At 44.2% G+C, this 25958-nt stretch overlaps 1 protein-coding gene across 1 annotated transcript in view; it reads right to left on the bottom strand.

Annotated features, from left to right (window-relative positions):
* Positions 1 to 22206, bottom strand: part of LOC115122491 (neuropilin and tolloid-like protein 1) — a 216956-nt gene extending 194750 nt beyond the window's left edge. Inside the window, exons 1-4 of the mRNA XM_065019269.1 lie at positions 21184 to 22206; positions 20479 to 20532; positions 20103 to 20237; positions 18471 to 18719 (exon numbers count right to left, since the gene is read on the bottom strand). Of these exons, the coding sequence (XP_064875341.1) occupies positions 18471 to 18719; positions 20103 to 20237; positions 20479 to 20532; positions 21184 to 21211 (466 nt within the window). The 5' untranslated portion in view covers positions 21212 to 22206. The remainder of the gene's footprint in view (positions 1 to 18470; positions 18720 to 20102; positions 20238 to 20478; positions 20533 to 21183) is intronic.
* Positions 22207 to 25958: the final 3752 nt, after the last annotated feature.

Raw genomic sequence — 25958 nt, 5'->3', positions numbered from 1 at the left:
CTTGATCTAAAAATACCAGTCCAAAGTTCACATTAGAACTTTTCGACAAGTCCAACATGTCCCTGATTAAGAACAAGTTGTCTGTGATTGAGCGTCCCGGTACACAACATGTTTGGTCCTTATGTACTATCGAGTCCAAATGGGACTTCAATCTGTTAGAGAGGACCTTGGCAAATATCTTGAGGTCCACACAGAGCAATGCCACAGGCCTCCAGTTCTTAATAACCTCTTTGGGCTGAGATCCCGCTAACGGGTTCGATATGATAACAGCCAGTGAAAGTGCAGGGCGCCAAATTCAAAACAACAGAAATCACATAATTAAAATTCCTCAAACATACAAGTATTTAACACCAATTTAAAGATACACTTCTTTTTAATCCCACCAGAGTGTCCGATTTCAAAAAGGCTTTACAGCGAAAGGATACCAAACTATTATGTTAGGTCAGAGCCAAGTCAACACAACCATTTTTCCAGGCAAAGAGAGGAGACACGAAAAGCAGAAATAGAGATAAATGAATCACTAACCTTTGATCATCTTCATCAGATGACACTCATAGGACTTCATGTTACACAATATATGTATGTTTTGTTCGATAAAGTTCATATTTATATGAACCAAATCAAAGAAGAAGGAGCATCCATCTCCTTGAGCATGGAGAACCTAGCTCTTACAAGTGCTCCCTTTGCTTTAACCTGGAAAAAACTGCCCAGGTCCCGACGTAATTCAGCTAAATTAGCCTGGAGACATTGCTTTGCCCCACCATCTCTACCTCCATCTCAAGTTCCCCCAACGCTCAAGTTCCCCCAATAATCTTCTAGCCTCTGAGGATGAGAGAGCTGTAAACTGTTGATAGAAAAGCTGAATTTGGACTTTCCCCACACCCCACCATTGACTCAGAGACTCAAACTCCTCTCTTCGCTGCCCCCACGTTTCTGGAAACCTGAGCAAAAAGTGGCATCTTGTAAGAGCTTGTGTTGGGAAGTTTAGTTCTCTAAACATCCACTAGGTCGAACAGAATAATGATGATGCCCCTGTGAAATTGGCACCAACACATCCCAAATACATCCCAAATATTCCACTAGCAAATAGCCTACCAACCAAATGTATTTTCATGAACACAACGACAGCTTTGTTCAATCTGGAAATAGAATGTATAAATTCAGCTCCTACCAGTTCACCGACTGAGAGCAGAACCTCCTCCACCTTAACTCCATTCTCAGGAACACACCTGAATAAATGCCGTAACGACAGCGTCTCCTCCCTGCTAGGCTGAGAAGCCATCGCGCACACCACATCTTCCAAACTCCAGGAAACTAACTCTGTCCTCTTCCACCCTAACTTTGAAAAAACCTGTGGATACCGCTAAAACAAATAGTGCATTAACCCTCCACCATAGAAAGTAAAAATTTAAAGAAAAGACCAAGACAGAATCCAGAAAATAAGTTAGGACAGAGCCCTCCACACCAAACACTCAAACTCCCCAAAACACCCAGCAGGCACTGCACGAGAGAGAGAGAGAGAGAGAGAGAGAGAGAGTCAGAGAAAGAGAGAGAGAGAGAGAGAGTCAGAGAAAGAGAGAGAGAGAGAGAGAGAGAGAGAGAGAGAGAGAGAGTCAGAGAAAGAGAGAGAAAGAGTCAGAGAGAGAGAGAGAGAGAGAGAGTCAGAGAGAGAGAGAGAGAGAGAGAGAGAGAGAGAGAGAACTCACGGCTGCAAGAGGTGATGTGCCTGCAATGCAAACTCTCCATCCAGATCACCTCAGCAAAACACACAGAGAGGATAAGAGAAGTTTCTCATAGCAGCCCAATGTCACTCCCTCCAGATACAACCACAAGATACCAACATAAGACACACCAAATGAGATTGGCAGTGGTAGCACCACACGCACAGTGTGAATCAGAGAAAGACAAGAGAGAGGTTTCTGAAAATAATACAATTGAAAAGGAGGTTTGTATTTAACTGTCATAAAAGTTTATTCCCCTGTCTAGACGGTTATTATCGAAAAGTGCCTTTTATTGAAATGAGTCAAAGTCAAAAATAGCTTGTCTCTGAAACACACAGCAATAATAGATGAGTGAAGAGTGTTGTGTTGAGTTGTGTTCCACCTTGGCCAGAGGCTTTTCTTTGCCAAACACTTCAGTCTGCTGGCATTACTTTGGGAAATTACATTAGAGCTGTATAGTGCTGCATAGCTCCACTGTGGATGACACCTTCACATTTACCTTAGGACTGGATTAAAGCTACAGAGAGATAACAGTATTATATAATAATACTGTTATAAAAGACAAAGCAAACTATTTACAAACACGAGGCTCTAATACAGTTTGCACCTAAGCAGTAAACACACATCCTGTAGAATATGTGGCCCACAGTTTCTTTAGGTGACCTTACCATGGGAACTCCTGGTATTACTGCTGGAACCGAACTGACAACTCTGGCATTACAAAAACACCCATAAGGGGGGACTATTGTGCCTAGAGGAAATATATTCCTTGAAAGAGGATAAACACATTCCAAGGGAGAGAGATATTTCACTGCTGCTACATTCAAAATTACAGCGAAACAGTAATGATAAGAGGCACTGGACATTACGATGATGATTCACAGTGTTTGTGATAAATGACGAAAAGCTATGAATGCTCATTAGGAGTTGCGTGCCCTATGAATGCTCATTAGGAGTTGCATGCCCTATGAATGCTCATTAGGAGTTGCATGCCCTATGAATGCTCATTAGGAGTTGCATGCCCTATGAATGCTCATTAGGAGTTGCATGCCCTATGAATGCTCATTAGGAGTTGCGTGCCCTATGAATGCTCATTAGGAGTTGCGTGCCCTATGAATGCTCATTAGGAGTTGCGTGCCCTATGAATGCTCATTAGGAGTTGCATGCCCTATGAATGCTCATTAGGAGTTGCATGCCCTATGAATGCTCATTAGGAGTTGCATGCCCCATGAATGCTCATTAGGAGTTGCGTGCCCTATGAATGCTCATTAGGAGTGACATTCTTGGGACCTGGTCGGTGTTACGGAAGCAAAGTGGCCTGGGCCTTACTGAACCCCTCCCAGAGGTCCTGGTACTCTGCGGGAATGGCAGAGAGGGCAATTTCCAAGCACGGCAGAGCTGACTTCAGGCAATGTGTGTGGCACAACGGGCTCCAGCCAACGATGGCACCAGTAGACCAATCAATAGAGGGATTGTGTTGCTGGAGCCAAGAGAATCTCAATATCACGGGAACCTTCGGAGACTCAATTAGCAGGAATTGGATCATCTCGCTGTTGTTCCTCGACATTCATACTGTAGGTTGATGGGGCTGGTATGGTGGGTGAGCCGGCCTATAGAGCGCCCGTCCAGCGCGCTAACATCCATGGGAATGGAGAAGGGTTGAGTGGGGATGCCCAGCTCGGACGTCAGGGTAACGTCCATAAGGCTCATATCGGCCCCCGAGTCGATGAGAGACTTGGACTGGTCGCACCACAGCAGGATGGCATGGAGAGGGGGGCGAGTAGGGGGAGAAGCAACATTATCCTTAAGACCCACCAGAGTACTCATTCCTACAAATGAGCAAGGTCTCTTGAAGGGACAGGTAGACACATAATGACCAGCAGTACTGCAATACAGACAACTCTGGGTGTTAAGTCTTCCTACGCATCCGGCTGGAGACAGCCTAGCCCTGCCGAGCTGCATTAGCTCGGGAAGAGGTAAATCGGCAGTCTTCGGAGGCTCTTGGAGGAACTTGGGTAAGCTCGGATCCTCTCGGGGACGTAGACGTCAGGGACCGCCGGAGTTCATCAGATGCACAGTGGGATCCTTGAATGAGTGATTGGGACCTCTTCTCCCTCCTACGTTCCTGTAGCCGTCCATCGATCCGGATGGTTAAGGCGATGAGTAAGTCGAGATCTGTTGGTAGTTCTCGGGCTGCAAGCTCGTCCTTTACTTCCTCTGATGATCTGTGCAGAAAAGTGTCGAACAGCGCTCTGGGTTCCAGGCACCCTCCTCTGCTAGCGTGAGGAAATCCATCGCATAGTTTGTCACACTAAGGGAGTCCAGCTGGAGTAGCTTCCGGGCAGCCTCTTTCCCAGACAACGGAGCCTTGAAAACTTTTTTCACCTCCGCCATGAATCCCAACAGACTGAAGCATATTTTTTTATTTTATTTCACCTTTATTTAACCAGGTAAGCTAGAACAAGTTCTCATTTACAACTGTGACCAGGCCAAGATAAAGCCAAGCAGTGCGACACAAACAACAACACAGAGTTAAACATGGAATAAACAAGCGTACAGTCAATAACACAATAGAAAAAAAGAAAGTCTATATACAGTGTGTGCAAATTGTGTGAAGAGCTAGGCAATAAATAGTCCATAGTAGCGAAATAATTACAATTTAGCAGATTAACACTGGAGTGATAAATGAGCAGATGATGATGTGCAAGTAGAGATGCTGGTGTGCAAAAGAGCAGAAAAGTAAATAAAAACCATATGGGGATGAGGTAGGTAGATTGGGTGGGCTATTTACAGATGGACTATGTACAGCTGCAGCGATCGGTTAGCTGCTCAGATAGCAGATGTTTAAAGTTAGTGAGGGAAATATGAGTCTCTAGCTTCAGCGATTGTTGCAATTCGTTCCAGTCACTGGCAGCAGAGAACTGTAAGGAAAGGCGGCCAAAGGAGATGTTGGCTTTTGGGATGACCAGTGAGATATACCTGCTGGAGCGCGTGCTACAGGTGGGTGTTGTTATCGTGACCAGTGAGCTGAGATAAGGCGGAGCTTTACCTAGCATAGACTTATAGATGATCTGCAGCCAGTGGATCTATGTAGCGAGGGCCAGCCGACTAGAGCATACAGATCGCAGTGGTGGGTAGTATAAGGGGCTTTGGTAACAAAACGGATGGCACTGTGATAGACTGCATCCAGTTTGCTGAGTAGAGTATTGGCAGCTATTTTGTAAATGACATCGCCGAAGTCGAGGATCGGTAGGATAGTCAGTTTTACGAGGGTAAGTTTGGCGGTGTGAGTGAATGAGGCTTTGTTGCGAAATAGAAAGCCGATTCTAGATTTGATTTTGGATTGGAGATGTTTAATATGTGTCTGGAAGGAGAGTTTACAGTCTAGCCAGACACCTAGGTATTTGTAGTTGTCCACATATTCTAGTTCAGAACCATCCAGGGTAGTGATGCTAGTCGGGCGGGCGGGTGCGGGCAGTGAATGGTTGAAAAGCATGCATTTGGTTTTAGTAGCGTTTAAGAGCAGTTGGAGGCCACGGAAGAAGTGTACGGCCGACTGTTGGTCCCAAATGGCCGTAGCCCAGGCGGAGGCCCTCGCAGACATCAGCGTGATGAGGTCTTAGAACGGTCCGAGGGGAAGGAGGAAGGCTGTTCCCATGACGAGGGAACACTGAGCAAGAAACACCCGACAGGTGCCCGAGTCTCCTTCAAAGCGCTCCGGATTAGGTAAGCGGGTTTCCATGGAAACCGGGATGATGGTGCTGCTACCAGCTGGCTTACGGAGGGTCTGGGAGTTTACCGTCGTGGGAGTCTGCCTTGTAGACAACCCACGGAATTGCTACCGCAATGTGTCCAATGCTAGGTTGTGCCGTTCGGCCACGGCCTGGAACCCTTCCATCAGACCGTGAAGCAACTCCTCGTGCCCCTTGGGAGGAGATGGCGTTGCGGAGCTGGTCCAAGTCTGCTGGGTCAGTCATGGCCAGTTTGTACTATCAGGTTTCAGGTAAGATCCAAATGCAGACTGTGTCGAAGTAACAATGTTTATTACAGCAACAGGGGCAGGTAAACGACAGGTCAAGGCAGGCAGGGGTCGATAATCCAGAGTAGTGGGGCCAAGGTGCAGGATGGCAGGCAAGTTCAGGGTCAGGTCAGGCAGAGGTCGGTAATCCAGAGTAGTGGGGCCAAGGTACAGGATGGCAGGCAAGTTCAGGGTCAGGTCAGGCAGAGGTCGGTAATCCAGAGTAGTGGGGCCAAGGTACAGGATGGCAGGCAGGCTCAGGTCAGGCAGAGGTCGGTAATCCAGAGTAGTGGGGCCAAGGTACAGGATGGCAGGCAGGCTCAGGTCAGGCAGAGGTCGGTAATCCAGAGTAGTGGGGCCAAGGTACAGGATGGCAGGCAAATTCAGGGTCAGGTCAGGCAGAGGTCGGTAATCCAGAGTAGTGGGGCCAAGGTACAGGATGGCAGGCAAGTTCAGGGTCAGGTCAGGCAGAGGTTGGTAATCCAGAGTAGTGGGGCCAAGGTACAGGATGGCAGGCAGGCTCAGGTCAGGCAGAGGTCGGTAATCCAGAGTAGTGGGGATAAGGTACAGGACGGCAGGCAGGCTCAGGGTCAGGCAGAGGTCGGTAATCCAGAGTAGTGGGGATAAGGTACAGGACGGCAGGCAGCCTCAGGGTCAGGGTGGGCAGAAAAGGTCAAATCCAGGAAAAACGGGAACAATCAAGAGACAGGAACAGAGGGGAAAACAAGACAAGGAGACAAGCACAAAGACAGGTGAAACAGATCAAGGCGTGACAGTATTTCTGTATTGTTTTAGTGATTCACTAAAATGTTTTTGGTTGGATAGGTTTCTCAATTTTTTTCTTATGTTTTTGCATTCTTCATCAAACCATTTGTCATTGTTGTTTGTTTTCTTAGGTTGTCTACTTGACATTTTTAGATTTGACAGGGAAGCTGAGAGGTCAAATATACTGTTTAGGTTTTCTGCCAAGTTTACACCACTAGTACAGTGGAACATTTTTGTCCAGGAAGTCGTCTATAAGTAATTGAATTTGTTGTTGTCTAATTGTTTTTTCATAGATTTCCACATTATTTTCCTTCCATCGATAGCATTTCTTAAAATTATTCAGTTTATTTGGCTTTGATGCTTCATGATTGACTATTGCTCTGTTCATGAGATTATGCTGTGATCTGATAGGGGTGTCAGTGGGCTGACTGTGAACGTTCTGAGAGACTCTGGGTTGAGGTCAGTGATAAAGTAGTCTACAGTACTACTGCCAAGAGATGAGGTATAGGTGTACCTACCGTAGGAGTCCCCTCGAAGCCTACCATTGATTATGTACATACCCAGCAGTCGACAGAGCTGCAGGAGTTGTGACCCGTTTATGTTGGTTATGTTGTTTTAGTTGTGCCTAGGGGGGGTATATGGGGGAAGGATTGCTGTCATCTCCAGGTAGGTGTTTATTTCTCTCTCTCTCTCTCTCTCTCCACTTGTTCATTTGATCCATGTTTTAATGTGTTCCTCTGTAAGTCAGGCACCCTGCAGAGTCTTGGGGCCTACAAAATAAATTAAAGTCTCAGTGCGTCAGTTGTGGGCTACATTCTCAGTGTCTTTTTTGCAAAGATCTCAGGGACTAGGTCCACATCATCACTAAAGCCGAGAGAGATGCAATAACGCCAGATTTATCTCTGTTTTTGCACTCTACTTTGTCCCTTATCCAACAGAAGGGACAAACAAATAAAACATCCCCTTGTCCCCTCCCCTCCCCTCCTCTCCTCCCCCCCTCCCCTCTCCTCTCCTCCTCTTCCCTCCCCTCCTCTCCTCTCCTCTCCTCTCCTCCCCCTCCCCTCTTCTCCTCTCCTCTCCTGTCTTCATATATCCTCTCTGCTGGTAGGAAGAGACTAGAGCGTCAGTCTCAAGAGTAGAGCGCCAGTCTTGTCCTGCCTCTCTTCTCTTCACCTCTCACCCTCCCTCGTGCCTCTCCTGCTGCCTCGCCTCGCCTGCCGTTACTTTAGCTAGACTCTGGGGGTGCCGTTCATTCTTCATCTTTCAAATTAAATGGGGTGCAAGTGCACTCGCTCGCTTCACAAAGTAAAAAAAAAGTCATGAGTGATTATCCCTCTCGTCCTCTGTCATGTTTTCAATTGCTACTGCACACTCTTAGTAGCTTTATTAGAAAAAAATAAGTCGAAAATATATATAGAAATAAAAAAATGTCCAGTTCCAACAATTTAAATATCAAGTAAATAAAGTGTTTTGTTTTTATTCAGTGACGATAGAAAGTCCTGAAACTGAGAGTGGAAAGTGAACTTTTCCTTACCACTTATCCAGTGAAACTGGCTGTGAAGTGTAGCTTCTCCAAGGAGTGCTGAGGGTCGTTTGCGCTGGTTCAAATTCCAATTTTCCAGTTTGAATCCATCTAAATCCAATCTCATGGAGTTGCCTCCTGGACGATGGGGTCCATTCTATTCCAGCTCTAATCTCCAACGTCAATGGACTGATTTGAATCCAAATGATTCCCAGTCCACTTATAATGAGGTGGGGGGGGGTGTAAGTGCCTAGGATCAATCAAAATCTCATCTAGATATTGGATTTATTAGTCATGGCCTGACCTCCTAGCATCAGAAAACACTCCGTTCCCACCGAAGAGCTGAAGATGAAGTTGGCCTGACCTAGCATCAGAAAACACTACGTTCCCACCGAAGAGCTGAAGATGAAGTTGGCCTGACCTAGCATCAGAAAACACTCCGTTCCCACCGAAGAGCTGAAGATGAAGTTGGCCTGACCTAGCATCAGAAAACACTACGTTCCCACCGAAGAGCTGAAGATGAAGTTGGCCTGACCTAGCATCAGAAAACACTACGTTCCCACCGAAGAGCTGAAGATGAAGTTGGCCTGACCTAGCATCAGAAAACACTCCGTTCCCACCGAAGAGCTGAAGATGAAGTTGGCCTGACCTAGCATCAGAAAACACTCTGTTCCCACCGAAGAGCTGGAGATGAAGTTGGCCTGACCTAGCATCAGAAAACACTCTGTTCCCACCGAAGAGCTGGAGATGAGGTTGGAAATGATGATAGTGCGAGGTTACAGTATAAAGTTGACCATGCATTTCAAGAAGGGGCAGATAGCCCAACCATATATCAACTATAGGACATAGAGTGATATGTTTCACCTAAGCAGCTAACTTCGAGACATTTGCTATGAAATCATTCACACTTAATCAAGCATACAGTACCAGCCAAAAGTTTGCACACACTTATTCGTTCCAGGGTTTTTCACGGAATCATGTAGTAACCAAAAAAAAGGTGTAAAACGAAACAATATATATTTGAGATTCTTCAAAGTAGCCACCCTTGGTCTTGATGACAGCTTCGCACACTCTTTCTAATCGGTTGTGTTGTGACAAGGTAGGGTTGGTGTACAGAAGACATCACTATTTGGTTACAAGACCAAGACCATATTATGGCAAGAAAACCTCACATAAGCAAAGAGAAACGACAGTCCATCATTACTTTAAGACATAAAGGTCAGTCAATCTGTGAGGAGGAGGTGTGTGAGGGGGAAGTGTGTGAGGGGGAATCATGTGAGGGGAGGGGTGTGAGGGGAAGTGTGTGAGGGGAGGTGTGTGAGGGGAATTGTGTGAGGGGGAAGTGTGTGAGGGGGAAGTGTGTGAGGGTGGAAGTGTGTGAGGGGGAAGTGTGTGAGGAGGAGGTGTGTGAGGGTGGAAGTGTGTGAGGGGGGAAGTGTGTGAGGAGGAGGAGGTGTGTGAGGGGGAAGTGTGTGAGGGGAGGGGTGTAAGGGGAAGGGTGAGAGGGAAGTGTGTGAGGCAGAAGTGTGTGAGGAAGAGGTGTGTGAGGGTGGAAGTGTGTGAGGGGGAGGTGTGTGAGGGGGAAGTGTGTGAGGGGGGAATAGTGAGGGGGGAAGTGTGTGAGGGGGGAAGGGTGAGAGGGTGGAAGTGTGTGAGGAAAGATAAGTAATGGTTTTACTGGAAGGGGTGTGAGGTAGACACAAATGTATGCTGACGCACACACACACACACACACACACACACACACACACACACACACACACACACACACACACACACACACACACATTCAGGCCAGCCCCTTCTGGATTGCATTTAGTTTTACTTCCTGTGTCAAGTGCTTTTTCATATTACTGATCAGCAGACACTGTAAGGTTAGAGTGGAGGGTAAACATCCTTACTGCAGTGCCCCAGAGATAAAGAGAGACATTCCTACTTCCCTATTACAATTCAGAACATGGTCCAAACCAAAGTTTCTCATCATACACTACTGTTAGGTTCTAACTCTCAGAGTAAATAACTCAACGGACACTAGAAAAGCTTAACAAAGTTGAATTCTTCACAAAGGGTCGATACAGCTGCATTCAGACAACGACATTTGACACAAGCACTGATATTTAACCCTTTCTCCTAGGCGGAGTCTCCTCCTCCACATCTGTACAAGCACTGATATTTAACCCTTTCTCCTAGGCTGAGTCTCCTCCTCCACATCTGTACAAGCACTGATATTTAACCCTTTCTCCTAGGCGGAGTCTCCTCCTCCACATCTGTACAAGCACTGATATTTAACCCTTTCTCCTAGGCTGAGTCTCCTCCTCCACATCTGTACAAGCACTGATATTTAACCCTTTCTCCTAGGCTGAGTCTCCTCCTCCACATCTGTACAAGCACTGATATTTAACCCTTTCTCCTAGGCGGAGTCTCCTCCTCCACATCTGTACAAGCACTGATATTTAACCCTTTCTCCTAGGCTGAGTCTCCTCCTCCACATCTGTACAAGCACTGATATTTAACCCTTTCTCCTAGGCGGAGTCTCCTCCTCCACATCTGTACAAGCACTGATATTTAACCCTTTCTCCTAGGCGGAGTCTCCTCCTCCACATCTGAACAGCCAATGCATCTCTGTTGCTTGACAGAACCTTATCGTGAGATCTGTTCTTCCTCACTTCATCTGACCTGACCTCTACCCCAAAGTGCTCACTCCTCCCCAACTCAAGGCTGTCATGGTGATTGATACCAGACTGTGTCTCTTCTCCTCCCAGAGGATCCCTGATGGCTAACGATAACATATCCTGACATGATGAAAACGTTATACATTATCCTCTATCCCTCAGTGACATTTTAATTTTCGAAGTTCTCCACCCGTCTCCCCTACACATTCCAAACCCATCTGGCTCCTACAGATAGCCATTCACTTCTGATTATAACAATGTTCCATGTTTAACCCAGAATCTAACACTACAGATAACCATTCACTTCTGAGTATAACAATGTTCCATGTTTAACCCAGAATCTAACACTACAGATAACCATTCACTTCTGATTATAACAATGTTCCATGTTTAACCCAGAATCTAACACTACAGATAACCATGCTAGAAAGGACAAAACCCGGCAAGCAAAGTATATTACATATGTGTATTCTCAATCTAGAATTAGAGCTATGTCTAAGGTCAGGGAGCACGGCCAGATCGTGACGGTCATCTTTCAGAGCGGAAAATATTGGGTGCAGGTGTGGGTGACCGCAGCACTGCCTGAACAGAATAGGATGAGGAATTATGAGGGTTATGGTATGGGGAGTTGTGGCTGTATTTCAGACAGGCATACAGGGTAGCCGCACGTCGTCCTTGGGAGAAATAACAGACGTGTTCCCTGGCTACAGAGCAGATTAAATATCTTAAATATAGAGATATTTGTAGAGAACATGCAGAGATATTTTGAGAACTTGGGACTACAAGGTTCTTTCTGCAAAAATATTATTCTGAGATAATTGGCTTTAAAGTTCCAAACCCTCAGTGGTTTGAATGGTGACAGCGATTTTTATCTTGTATATGTTGGAATTAACAACAAGAACCGGGGAATTTATCGGCAAAAAAAGAAACGTCCCTTTTTCAGGACCCTGTCTTTCAAAGAGAATTCCTAAATATCCATGCTTGTTTCCCATGCTTGTTCAATGAACCATAAACCTGTGGACTGGTCATTAAGACACAAACACAAGCTTACAGACGGTAGGCAATTAACGTCACAGTTATGAAAACTTAGGACACTAAAGAGGCCTTTCTACAGACTCTGAAAAACACCAAAAGAAACATGCCCTGATCCCTGCTCATCTGTGTGAATGTGCCTTAGGCATGCTGCAAGGAGGCATGAGGACTGCAGATGTGGCCATGGTAATAAATTGCAATGTCCGTACTGTGAGACGCCTATGACAGCGCTACAGGGAGACGCGAGGACGGAGATGCGAGGATGGACAGCTGATCGTCCTCACAGTGGCAGACCACGTGTAACAACACCTGCACAGAATCGATACATCCGAACATCACACCTGCGGGACAGGTACAGGACGGCAACAACAACTGCGAGTTACACCAGGAACGCACAATCCCTCCATCAGTGCTCAGACTGTCTGAAATAGGCTGAGAGAGGCTGGACTGAGGGCTTGTAGGCCTGTTGTAAGGCAGGTCCTCACCAGACATCACCGGCAACAACATCGCCTATGGGCATAAACTCACCGTCACTGGACCAGACAGGACTGGCAAAAAGTGCTCTTCACTGACGAGGTGGTTTTGTCTCACTCGGGGTGATGGTCGGATTTGAGTTTATCGTCGAAGGAATGAGCGCTACATCGAGGCCTGTACTCTGGAGCGCGATCGATTTGGAGGTGGAGGGTCTGTCATGGTCTGGGGTGGTGTGTCATAGCATAATCGCACTGAGCTTCTTGTCATTGCAGGCAATCTCAACGCTGTGCGTTACAGGGAGGACATCCTCCTCCCTCATGTGGTACCCTTCCTGCAGGCTCATCCTGACATGACCCTCCAGCATCACAATGCCACCAGCCATACTGCTCGATCTGTGTGTGATTTCCTTCAAGACAGGAATGTCAGTGTTTTGCCATGGCCAGCATAGAGCCCACATCTCAATCCCATTGAGCACGTCTGGCACCTGTTGGATCGGAGAGTGAGGGCTAGGGACGTTCCCCCCAGAAATGTCCGGGATCTTGCAGGTGCCTTGGTGTAAGAGTGGGGTAACATCTCACAGCAAGAACTGGCAAATCTGGTGCAGTCCATGAGGAGGAGATGCACTGCAGTACTTAATGCAGCTGGTGGCCACACCAGATACTGACTGTTACTTTTGATTTTGACCCCCCCTTTGTTCAGAGACACATTATTCAATTTATGTTAAGTCACATGTCTGTGGAACTTGTTCAGTTTATGTCTCAGTTGTTGAATCTTGTAATGTTCATACAAATATTTACACATGTTAAGTTTGCTGAAAATAAACGCAGTTGACAGTGAGAGGACATTTCTTTTTTTGGCTTAGTTTATATAGGTAGAGAACATTCAACAGAACAAGGCTATGTCAATAACTACATTTCGACAAAAATACAGATATAACCTTATAGTCCCAAATACTCGAATTGCTGACTTGATTGTCAAACTGTAGCCTATAAGACGTTAATACAGCACTGTCTTAGCCACACTTTTATTTTCAATATGTGTTAATCTTCCACTTAACCGACGATAACAATAAATACATAGTAATATATAGTAATATATACAATAAATACATAGTAATATATACAATAAATATATAGTAATATATACAATAAATACATAGTAATATATATAATAAATACATAGTAATATATACAATTTAGCAGACGTGTTAATCCAATGTGACTTACAGTCATGCGCGCATCCATTTTACAAAGAATCAAACCTACAATCGTGGTGTTTCAAGCACCATGCTCTACCATGCTTTACCAACTGAACCATACAGGACCATAGCTGTTCAGACAAACTATTCCCTAACTCCTTTGATAGTTATAATTCAGACAGCATATCCTGCTGATGATGCACTTGACAGTGTGATTGGAATGGAATGACAGTGAGTGTGCAGCTGTACCTGCACATTTAGTTTAGCACCTTGAGTACAACAGAACCACAGGATTCCAGACACGCTACATCAGTTTAGTCTCCTCACCTCACTTAAAACCTTTTTCGGTTGTGGGCTAAATCAGGGTCACACAGAGCGTTTCTTGATAGCCAAATCTACTTTGAAACAAAAGTATACACCTCACATGCAAAGTTATGGGCATAAAAAAAGAGAGCATGTCAGATATAGAGTTAGAATGTCTTATATTTTGAGTTTGCATCCTAAGATTACACTTTAAATACATCATAGAAGACTGAAATATAACAAAGTCGTTTGACATAGAAACATCTGATTTTCAGCTGTAAAAAGAAAAAGTTTGTTATAAACTGGGTGGTTCGAACCCTGAATGCTGATTGGCTGACAGAAGTGGTATAATCAGACCGTATGCCACGGGTATGACAAAACATTTATTTTTAATGCTCTAATTATGTTGGTAACCCGTTTTATAATAGCAATAAGGCACCTCTGGGGTTTGTGGTATATGACCAATATACCACGGCTAAGGGCTGTGTCCAGGCACTCCTCGATGCGTCGTGCATAAAGAACAGCCCTTAGCCGTGGTATATTGGCCATAAACCATACACCCTCATTCCTTATTGCTTAATTATACAATTATGAAAAATATGAATAACATCCCACTGATGAGGCCACCAGTCATTTGACTGCAGGAAAGGGTTCTAACCAGTTGCTGGATCGGTGTTAAAGGTATCACTGTAGAATTTCTGTAAACTCCCAAAACATGCTTTTCTACATTCAATTGTTATGGCATCACCTGTATAAATAATGGATACAAGTGTAAAGAGTTCAAATCTACCCCAAAAGCCAGAAACTACTATGACTAATTTCTGTTACATTAGATTACAATAGTCAATAGTGATATTTCCTGTCAAGTTCCATCCAGTCCTAGTACTCTTCTGTACAGTACGAAGGATGGAATCATGTGAACCTGAAGGCTGATCTCATAAAGACTGTGATGTCTTTCATCTCCAGGTGGGACGGGATGACACGGTATGACACGGGATGACACGGGGTAACACGGGTTGACACGGGATGAAACGGGATAACACGGGATGACACGGGATAACATGGGGTAACACGGGATGACACGGGATGACACGGGATAACACGGGTTGACACGGGATGACACGGGATGACACGGGATGAAACGGGATAACACGGGATAACACGGGATAACATGGGGTAACACGGGATGACACGGGATGACACGGGATAACATGGGGTAACACGGGATGACACGGGATGACACGGGATGACACGGGATGACATGGGGTAACACGGGATGACACGGGATGACACGGTGAATGAAAAAACCTGTTCTTCATCACATTTTTACTTACGTTCTCTTTCCCTCGCCTCTCCTCCTTCTCCCCCCTCCTCAGATAGGACACTTCAGATGAATGAAAAGCGAGGGAGAAGATAAGGTGAGGGAAAGGTGTAGAATCTTTCTCTCTCTCTCTTTCTCTCCTCCTCCTCCTCTCCCCTTGCTTTTCATTCATCTTGAATAGCCCAGTGTGAATTAGCATGTGCTAGCAGCATTAGCCAAGCAGAGGCAGATGTGAGCCTCTCTCTCCGCACAGCCAGATTTTGGAGCATCAAGTCGAGTGAATCCAAGACTTTTATCTTCTTTAATTATGCTAATCATATGCCACAGCTATTTCTTATCAAGACAGAGGGAGATGTGTTTTTTCCCCTTCTCTCACTCAGGAATCTGAGAACAGGCTCCACCAGCAAACAGCAGTTTTTCAAAGATAACCCCAACATTCTATGGAGACATATAGGAAAACACATGCACTCCATCAACCTGACTCTAACTGGACTACACCAATCCCCCCCCCCCTCCCCCATCTTCACCCATCGTTTCCCATCTTTCTTCATGACATAGAATGACCTTTAACGTACAGAACAGCAATCTGATCACTTCTTCACCCCATTATATCAAGTCTAATCAATTGATTTAGGATGAAAGGTCAATGTATTTGGGTCTATGGGAAAGCATTGCGTGTGGTAAAAAAGAGGCACACTCCTCTACCTATTTATTTGGACAGTGAAGCTACAACTTTTAATTTGGCTCTCTACTCCAGCATTTTGGATTTGAAATCAGAAGTTTCATATGAGGTCGACAGTACAGAATGTCACCTTTTATTTCAGGATATTTTCATACATCTCTGTTTTACCGTTTAGAAATGAACCCACTTTATGTATCTAGTCCCCCCAGTCTGAAGTGTTTGGACAAATTTACCCATATGTGTATTAACCTCTTCGAGATAGGGGGCGCTCTTTTAATTTTTGGATAAAAAACGTTCCCGTTTTAAACAAGATATTTTGTCACGAAAAGATGCTCGACTATGCATGGAATTGACAGCTTTGGAAAGACAAAACTCTGACCTTTCCAAAACTGCAAAGATATTATCTGTGAGTGCCCCAGAACTAATGCAACAGGCGAAACCAAGATGAAGTTTCATACTGGAAATGCCCCAGATTCTGAAGGCGCTGTGTTCCAATGTCTCCTTATATGGCTGTCAATGCGCCAGGAATGAGCCTGCCCTTTGTGTCGTTTCTCCAAGGTGTCTGCAGCATTGTGACGTGTTTGTAGGCATATCATTGGAAGATTGACCATAAGAGACTACATTTACCTGGTGTCCGCCCGGTGTCCTGTGTCGAAATTATTGCGTAATCTGTAGGTCCATGCGCGTTCCATTTCTTCAGAAGAGAAAGTCAACTGCCACGAAGGATTTTATCATCGATAGATATGTGAAAAACACCTTGAGGATTGATTCTAAACATCGGTTTGCCATGTTTCTGTCGATATTATGGAGTTAATTTGGAAAAAAGTTCGCGTTTTAATTACTTAATTTTCGTTTTTTTTCTTACCCAAACGTGATGAAGAATGATGAAGAAAACGGAACGATTTTTCAACACAAATAATATTTTTTGTAAAAACAGAACATTTGCTATCTAACTGAGAGTCTCCTCATTGAAAACATCTGAAGTTCTTCAAAGGTAAATGATTTGATTTGAATCCTTTTCTGGTTTTTGTGAAAATGTTGCATGCTGAAAGACAGGCATAATCCTATGCTAGGCTGTCAATACTGTTACACAAATGCTTGTTTAGCTATGGTTCAAAAGCATATTTTGAAAATCTGTGATGACAGTGTTGTTAACAAAAGGCTAAGCTTGAGAGCAAATAGATTCATTTCATTTGCGATCTTCATGAATAGTTAACGTTGCGTTATGCTAATGAGCTTGAGGCTGTAGTCACGATACCGGATCCGGGATGGCTCGACGCAAGAAGTTAAAGCAGTCCAAAGTTTAGTGCTTGGACTAATATTCATAGCACGCAAAGACGACATCAAGCTTGTGACTACACACTTGTTGAATGCATTGTTTGTTTTGGTTGTGTTTCAGATTATGTTGTGCCCAATAGAAATGAGTGGTAAATAATGGTATTGTGTCAATTTGGATTCACTTTTATTGTAAATAAGAATATAATGTTTCTGAACACTTCTACATCAAAGATTCGTGCAAAGTCAAAATTCAGTTTTATCTGTGTTTTATATCATATTGTTACAACAGCTGATGAAAACAACAGTGTAAAAGTGTGAAAACATTTGATCGGTGTTATTTCCTGACAGTTTGTGGATGAAAATCCAATCTACACAGGACCTTCTAATCAGCAGCTCCGCGTGGGCGGGACTTTCACCATTGGTAAATTAGTTAATAGACCAATAAGAAAGAGAGTTCTAAACCTCTCTGCCAATAACAGCTCATTTTCATTTTTCCCTTCCCCACTCAGACCAGTCTCAGACAGTCCTAAGGAAAAATGTTTTTTTTTCTTCTCCCTATTACAGTAAGGTACTTAATCGTAACCCAGAAATGATTTAAGGGTGGCATGAAAATGACTACTGTGAATGTGGATGCTACCAGGATTACGGATAATCATGAATGAATCATGAATAATGATGAGAGAGAAAGCTATAAAGGCACAAAGAGATCATACCCCCGAAAAAATGCTAACCTCTCACCATTACCAATATTAGAGGAGGTTAGCATTTCTTTGGGGGGGGGGGGTATGCTATTTAAATGCATAATTCTGCAGATGACATCCAAAGTTAAAAATGCTCCTACATATCACGGTGCTGTGGGCAGCGTTCCCATCACCCCTCGACCACACACTAAAGCTGATAGTGCTATTAAACCATGACCCAGCCGAGGGTACACTCCATACAGCCTATTGGAGAACAGAGTGGATATCAAACCAAGGTGGTCATAAATCATGAGCTGCTCGGGTAATGGGAAACTAGCCAAAAGATGACTCAAAGTCAAGGCTTCTCGCGGCACGCAGAGGGAGGTAATTGGGAGGATAGTATTCAACAGTACAGATTAGCCTGTCATGCTTATTCACCTTCCCTCTGCTACCCCCTCCAGTACCCCCGCAAACAACACAGTTACTAGAGAACTCTGATCGAAAGCTGTCAGACTAAATCTCCACACCGTCAGTTTTATATATATGTTACTACAGCAACACATGTCGTTAGCCTGCCTGTCTGCCTGTCAACATGGCTGGAGGCTAGGAGCTGATAGCACCATACGTTGTGTGCTAAGGAAATATATGATGTTGTTTAGTAGAGAGGGTGTGAACAGACTGTTGTTAGACATTTCTGTGAACCAATTGAACTCCTGAATGTTGCCGTGTCAACACCATCACTCTGTTGCCTTTCGGCATGTTGAGATTGCTCATGTAGTGTGAATACTTAGTGTTGATTCTTACCTGCAGTGAAGTTGTAATTCACCGAAAATCCAATCGCCTCCAGTTCGCCATCGGAAACAAATTTTACCCAGAGGTATCGTCCGCTGCTCCTGATGAAGGGAGGGATCGTCTGGCCACAGTAGCGTCCGATTACTGGGGAGAAGCCAAAGGGGCCGTCCCGCACCTCAATGTTGTCAAATTTGCATTCCCATGAAGGCTCGATAGAATACCTCTCATTAAAGAACAGATGAATGCACAGCCTGGGAGGAGCTGGAGGAGACAGAGAGAATAGATAACACAGATAGTGAATATAATGCTCATACTGTTTATCCTATATCTAGCTATATTACATAATGCTGTAGGCCTATAGTGGCACAGCGGCTCCTGAGTAGCGCAGCGGTCTAAGGTACTGCATCTCAGAGCTTGTGGCGACACCACAGACACCCTGGTTCGAATCCAGGTTGTATCCTAACTGGCAGTGATTGGGAGTCCCATAGGGTGGCACACATTTGGCCCAGCGTCGTCTGGGTTTGGCTGGTGTAGGCCGTCATTGTAAATAATAAATGGTTTTTAACTGGCTAGTTAAATAAGGCATATAACACATGGCGAACACGTGAAGCGACATTAAGTAGTGTGACATTAAGATTTATTCCGGTAAATGCCCCTTTGGGTGTTAATTCAATGTGAATAATTTAGCTTTGCAATGTAGATAGATACACACTGTATGTCGTCTTGGAGTGACCTGAATGAACCACTAATAAAACACAATCTGTTGTGACTTTTTTGTGACCACTGATCAACCTCTGATAAAAAAAAAAAAAAATTGTTTTTTTTGAACCGGTGAAACACGTTCCAAGTATTTCAAACGAGCATCTTCTATTTCTATCCTAATTATCAGTATGGGTAAAGTCTGGTTGCCTCGTTCCACCATGCTGATCTCACCAGCTTACATTCGGTCAGGTCAGGATGGTGGAACAGGCTAAAAGTCTGGACCATCATCCACATCTATAAATCCAGTTCAGTCTAGTACAAACCAGATAATATAGTTATAGTATAGTTCCTCCTGTCCAGCAATAGTCTCTCAATAGAAATGCTCTTTCGTGTATTCATTTAGTTAATATCATCAGGGCCGTAACCTAATCTCCCCCACTGATGAATCAAATATAAACCTCCCGGAACTTAAATTAAACGCCTGAGATTGCAACTCGCCGTCTGATTTCATTACCATCGTCAGACAAACATCAACAGCACAGCAACTGAACTGGCCAATCCCATCAGTTCTACTATGAACACACCTCAACAGCTGGTCCAGATCTCTCTCTGAAACATGAGGAGAGACATCCATCCACAGAGCAACTTCAGCCCAACCATATTCACTGACCCCTGAACTCAAGGAGACAAACGAGCAGTTTAACAGACAGATGGTTTAAATTTCTCGCCTGGATCTAAGATGATAAAGATTAAGGTTCCTGAAACACTATTTCAGCGTCTGATTTCAGTGCTAAAAGGCTATCAAAATCAAGGGACCAAACTCTGTATTCGTTATTCCTGAAAAAATGCACTATTTGTTTAGAGGATGGCACCTATTGATCTGAACAAATGACATAAATGGCTTTACATTGAGAATAGTTAGTTACTGTGCCAACTATTCACCTTCAATGATGTAAACACACTCTACTCCTGGGGGGTATTTGCTGGGGTAGTTGGGAGAAGTGAACAGTCCCCCGTCTCCTTCCTTCACCCAGGTGCCACATTGACCTGCAGGCTTCACTCCCGAATTGTTCTTCACTGAAAACCCAATAGCAGAGTGAAGTTGATTATATAGATATATAGAAATATAGAGAGAAATATGGAGAGAAACATAAAGAGAGAGAGAGAGAAAGAGAGAGAGAGAGAGAGAGAGAGAGAGAGAGAGAGAGAGAGAAAGAGAGAGAGAGAGAGAAATAGAGAAAGAGAGAGAGAGAGAGAAATAGAGAAAGAGAGAGAGAGAGAGAGAGAGTAGAGTAGTGATAGTGATAGAGTGCCTTACATGCTTCCTTCTTCGTTGCCCCAGACAACCCAAGTATGAGTAGACTTGCAACAACTGCAACAAGATAAACACATTCATTTTGTTTTGTGAATAATACAAATGTCTTTATTTGCATTCATTCAACATAGATGTAGGCTAGGCCTATGACCTAATACTCTGAATAATTCCAAATATTGCATTTATCATGCATGGCTAGAATGTTACATTTCCTTTTTTAAACTGGTTTTTAAATCAAAAGATGTAATTTGGAAACAATTGACACTCCAAAGTTTCTCAACTTTTTTGAATAGAATTGGATGTGGAACGAACAGCCAAACATACACACCTATTACACTGTACCATAGATCATACCCGGGCAGCACATAACTAGGCTTTAAGGTCCTATTCATCAAACACAGTGAAAACCTATTCACCCGCAGACTTCAGGCTGTACCATAATGTATCTGCATGTAATGCCATGGAAAAATAGCCAACGTATGCTGCTTTAATAGTACAGTAGATGCCATAGAAATTGTTAAGGGGTATGGTTGCATGAATATCACATTCGTTACACATCTCCCACTATACGTGAATTGACAGCTATATGCAACCGGAATTCTACGTCAACTCATAAAATCATGAATATTGGGCTAGCCTAAGCTCCACAAAAGAAGGTATTCGAGGAAGGCGCAAGGCAGTGTATTATGTTCAATAGAAGTGACTTACCGTGAAGGAGGCTGTGCCCATATACCATGTCTGTACCTTTCACAGGGGGCTTTAGGCTCAACTAATTCCATTTAGATAAAGGAATACTTCAAGAGAAAACGATTCAGATCTAAGGTAGATGCAAAATGGACAGCAAACCGCAATAGCATTACACCTTCCCAAAAATAAAATAGAAATGTATACAATTGATAACCTGGCAAATGTCTTCCTCGCAGTTCTAATTTATTGAATGAGAATATCAAAATTCCAGAGAGAGAAAAATCGCAACTACTAGTCACCAGTTTCATATAAAACCAAAAGAAAGTCTAAACATTTGCCCGAATTCCATCCAAATGGTTCCAGAACCTTTTGGTGCTTCTGCTGCACTGACCGGATGAATAGGTCCGTCATCAGCCTTCCCTGATCGCTGCACCTTTACAATCTTCCGATGAAACAGATTCAGGGTGAAAAAACGGTAGCTTTAGTTGTTATTCTTCTATCCCTTTACCTGGAAACAAAAAAATCCTAGTGGCGCGTGGGCATCCATCCTCCTAAACACATTCTCCGAACTGTTTGCACTGTTCCACGATGCGTAAAGCCTCCGGCTATCAACTTAGATAACAAAAGTCGCAACGTGAAAAATAGTGTTTATCTCATCCTTTCTTCATCTATTCCCTCAAGCTACGAGGAGTGTTCGTAGAGCAGTGTTTGTACAGCATCCTCCAGTCTACTCCGGCGACTGGCTGGTTTCTCACGCTCGCTCTTTCACGCTCGCCCTCTCTCTCTCTCTCTGCACCCACCAATAAAGAGTTGATGCACATTATCGCATTCCTCCAACCGTTGGGTCATCTATTCGTTCCTCTAACAACTGGGCAAGCTTACAAACCACCTTCATTACAATTGGACCACACTCGTGCAAACAATACAGTACGAAAACGAAAACTAGGCTACTTTGTTTCACGAATATAATCTAACTTCCCCGATGTTAGCGCCACGGAGTAGTAGAAAAAAACTACCGGGAGAAGGTGGTGGGTGTTTCTTTAAGACGCGCTCGCTCTTTCTCTCTGCAAGGAGACTGCAGAATCCAACACCTCAGTCCGCGGCACTCTGAGCGAAAATGTAAAAGGTGAACAGAAAAACGCACCCTGTGGGAGGAAATGGAAGAAACAAGCGAGAGCAGATAGATGTCAGGATACCGTAAACTATATCAGCAACTCCAGGTAGAAACACCTGACGTATGGAATAGATTGAGTGACTATCTGCCTCCCGCCAACATGGCGAGGTCGGGTGGATTAGAATGTAGCGATGCATATAGACACCACAGCTCAATTCATTCGGGAATAGCTGAACATCCACTATGACTGGTTTTTTATCTTCTGTTTTGGCCAAATGTCGATTTTTTTGTTGTATAATGTTCCATTCATAGGTAAATCCTGGCTCTGATTATGCAGTTAATCAGCATTAAGCATTACTGGGTATTTCCAGTGTATTTATAATAAATAAAATAGCTCACATGAAAATTGTATGTAGGGCTATAAATCCATCTACATATTTATCTTCCCCACAAAAATGGCAACATTCCATACTTTTCTGTGGTCTGCAGGGAGAATAAAGCCTTGTTTATCTCCTTGCTGTGCTTTCGGTAGCCTAGCCTAATGACATCAATCATCGCTAGTGCTTATGGAGCTAAAACAAGATCATTCTCCACACACGATTTTGCTGTTGATTAAACCAGTTTTCTATTAACAATACTCATCTCTTCACTGCCTTTCCAATTAACTGCATTAATGCCTTCTCCCCCTGATCCTCTCTCCCGACTCAACTCTGCATGGCATGACAACAGCAGTTCAACTGAGGTCATTGAAGTTGCCCGTTGTCTCTGCTCTAGCTTGGATCTGGACAATTTAGTGAGCAAGGTCAGAGAACTGAATCAGACAGAATAACATATCAGTGATGCTGTTTCATCCATTATAATAACCGACTCAACAGATTCTGCTCAGGCCATGCTGATAGGTTACATCATCACTGCATCCTTGTAGTCGGTCCTCTGCCAAGATGGCACAAGAGTGTACTTGCCCTGTCACCACAGCATCACGTTCAACCTCTGTTTCCCCCCCACAATTGATATACAACTAACTGGTCTAAGAACAGTTTTGTTGTTTAGGTGATAGTCATTGTCGTTTAGAACTAAGGATAACTGATCTTGAATCAGCTGTTACAGAGGAGAGCTAGCTAGCTAGCTCCGTTAATTTAGTCTCAGGTGAGGAAAGTGTTGATGCAGTGGTGCAAATGTAATTTTTTTATTAGAGATGTTTGAACTACAAATGAACTGAAGGGGTATGAGGAAGACTGCTGTTTAAAATGTACTCTGACAGTAGAATAAAAATAGTTGTATTTTAATTTAGCATCTTGGGTTTGTCTTCATTACGCCACTCTTTGCATTTTGAGAGAAACGGGGAGATAGAAAGAGAGAGAGAGTGAGGCAAAAAATAAACATTTCCACAGGGGGTGAGACAGGGATGCAGTTTAAGCCCCACCCTCTTCAACATATATATCACCGAATTGGCGAGGGCACTAGAACAGTCTGCAGCGCCTGGCCTCACCCTACTAGAATGCTGATGATCTGGTGCCTTTGTCCCCAACCAAGGAGGGCCTACAGCAGCACCTAGATCTTCTGCACAGATTCTGTCAGACCTGGGCCCTGACAGTTAATCTCAGTAAGACAAAATAATGGTATTACAAAAAAAGGTCCAGTCGCCAGGATCACAAATATAAATTCCATCTAGATACTGAGGCCCTAGAGCGGCTATTTCCAAAAACCTAGGAGCACCAGCAATGCCGTCGGGGATACTCCAAATAAAAATGGGATTCACATTTTCAAACAGCCCATTGAGATAGCCTAATCAAATCATTAAAATCCCATCACATTAACCGCTACTCTCTCGCGGGAATTCCACTAACCGTCTGTATGTATGTAGCCAAACGTAGCTGCTGCTCATTCCGTTCGCTCAAAAATGTAATAATGGTGAAAAAAAGTAAGGCCTGCATCCATAGAGACACATACCAGCTCTACTGGTAGTACTGCTACTACCAGCAGTACTACACCTGCACCTGTCGACGACAAGTTGTTCTGCTTCCATAGAGACACATACCAGCTCTACTGGTAGTACTGCTACTACCAGCAGTACTACACCTGCACCTGTCGACGACAAGTTGTTCTGCTTCCATAGAGACACATATCAGCTCTACTGGTAGTACTGCTACTACCAGCAGTACTACACCTGCACCTGTCGACGACAAGTTGTTCTGCTTCCATAGAGACACATACCAGCTCTACTGGTAGTACTGCTACTACCAGCAGTACTACACCTGCACCTGTCGACGACAAGTTGTTCTGCTTCCATAGAGACACATACCAGCTCTACTGGTAGTACTGCTAAAATGATTGATTATTATTATATTATTTTTTGTGCCCTGGTGCTGTAAGAGCTCTTTGTCACTTCCCACGAGCCGGGTTGTGACAAAAACTCACATTCATTCTGATGCCTAATTAATGTATCGTATAGTGTGTGTGTGTGGCAGGCTTACAATGATGGCAAAAATCAACATTTGCGAGTACGCTGCCCCAGGTGTTAGAGGGGGTACAGCTGACCCTGGTGTTAGAGGGGGTACAGCTGACCCAGGTGTTAGAGGGGGTACAGCTGACCCAGGTGTTAGAGGGGGTACAGCTGACCCAGGTGTTAGAGGGGGTACAGCTGACCCTGGTGTTAGAGGGGGTACAGCTGACCCAGGTGTTAGAGGGGGTACAACTGACCCTGGTGTTAGAGGGGGTACAGCTGACCCTGGTGTTAGAGGGGGTACAGCTGACCCAGGTGTTAGAGGGGGTACAGCTGACCCTGGTGTTAGAGGGGGTACAGCTGACCCTGGTGTTAGAGGAGGTACAGCTGACCCTGGTGTTAGAGGGGGTACAGCTGACCCTGGTGTTAGAGGGGGTACGTAGCTGGAGGTTGAATGTTTGCATGGGTGCGGAACTATAAAAGTTTGGGAACCACTGCCCTAGAGCACACAAAAAAACTATACAAACCTCGGCCTAAACATCAGCGGGTCATTTCAGCGGGTCATTTCCACAAAGCTGTGTAAGATCTGAGAGACAAGGCAAGAAGGGCCAGTGGTGGAAAAAGTTACCAATTGTCATACTTGAGTAGAAGTAAAGATACCTTAATAGAAAACGTCTCAAGTAAAAGTAAAAGTCACCAAATAAAATAATCTCAGCATAAAAAGAATCTTCCCTGTTTCAGGACCCTGTCTTTCAAAGATAATTCGTAAAAATCCAAATAACTTCACAGATCTTCATTGTCTTGTCCCGTCCTGTCCCGTGTAAATAGCGTTTTCCTCGTTTTTTCGTATATACTGTATTTAGTATTTATTTTAATCTCACTTTCCATCTACTGACCTAATATACTCTCTTGCAACCCGCCTCACCCAATGTGGTACGATTCTGCAATTTGTATACTATAGAACCGGAACCCCGATCAGCAGCTAGCCAGCTAACTAGCTACTAGCTAGTAGTCAGTTAGCCACTGCTAGCGGTCTTCACCGTTAACTCGGACACCAGCCAGCCTCAGCTCGGTCAATACCTGCCAGTCTGCACAGCGCGATATCAACCCAGAGCATATCGGACTGCTTTTTCCTTACCACATCTCCGGATTCCTACCGCAAGCTCTGAACCTTAACACTGGATCATCACAGCTAGCTAGCTGCAATCCGAGTGGCTACTCCTGGCTAATGTCTCTGTC

Source organism: Oncorhynchus nerka, linkage group LG6 (genome assembly GCF_034236695.1).
Source record: "Oncorhynchus nerka isolate Pitt River linkage group LG6, Oner_Uvic_2.0, whole genome shotgun sequence".
Taxonomy (NCBI): Eukaryota; Metazoa; Chordata; class Actinopteri; order Salmoniformes; family Salmonidae; genus Oncorhynchus; species Oncorhynchus nerka.
Note: the sequence above shows the minus strand (reverse complement) of the source record. Positions and strands in the feature narration are given on the sequence as shown.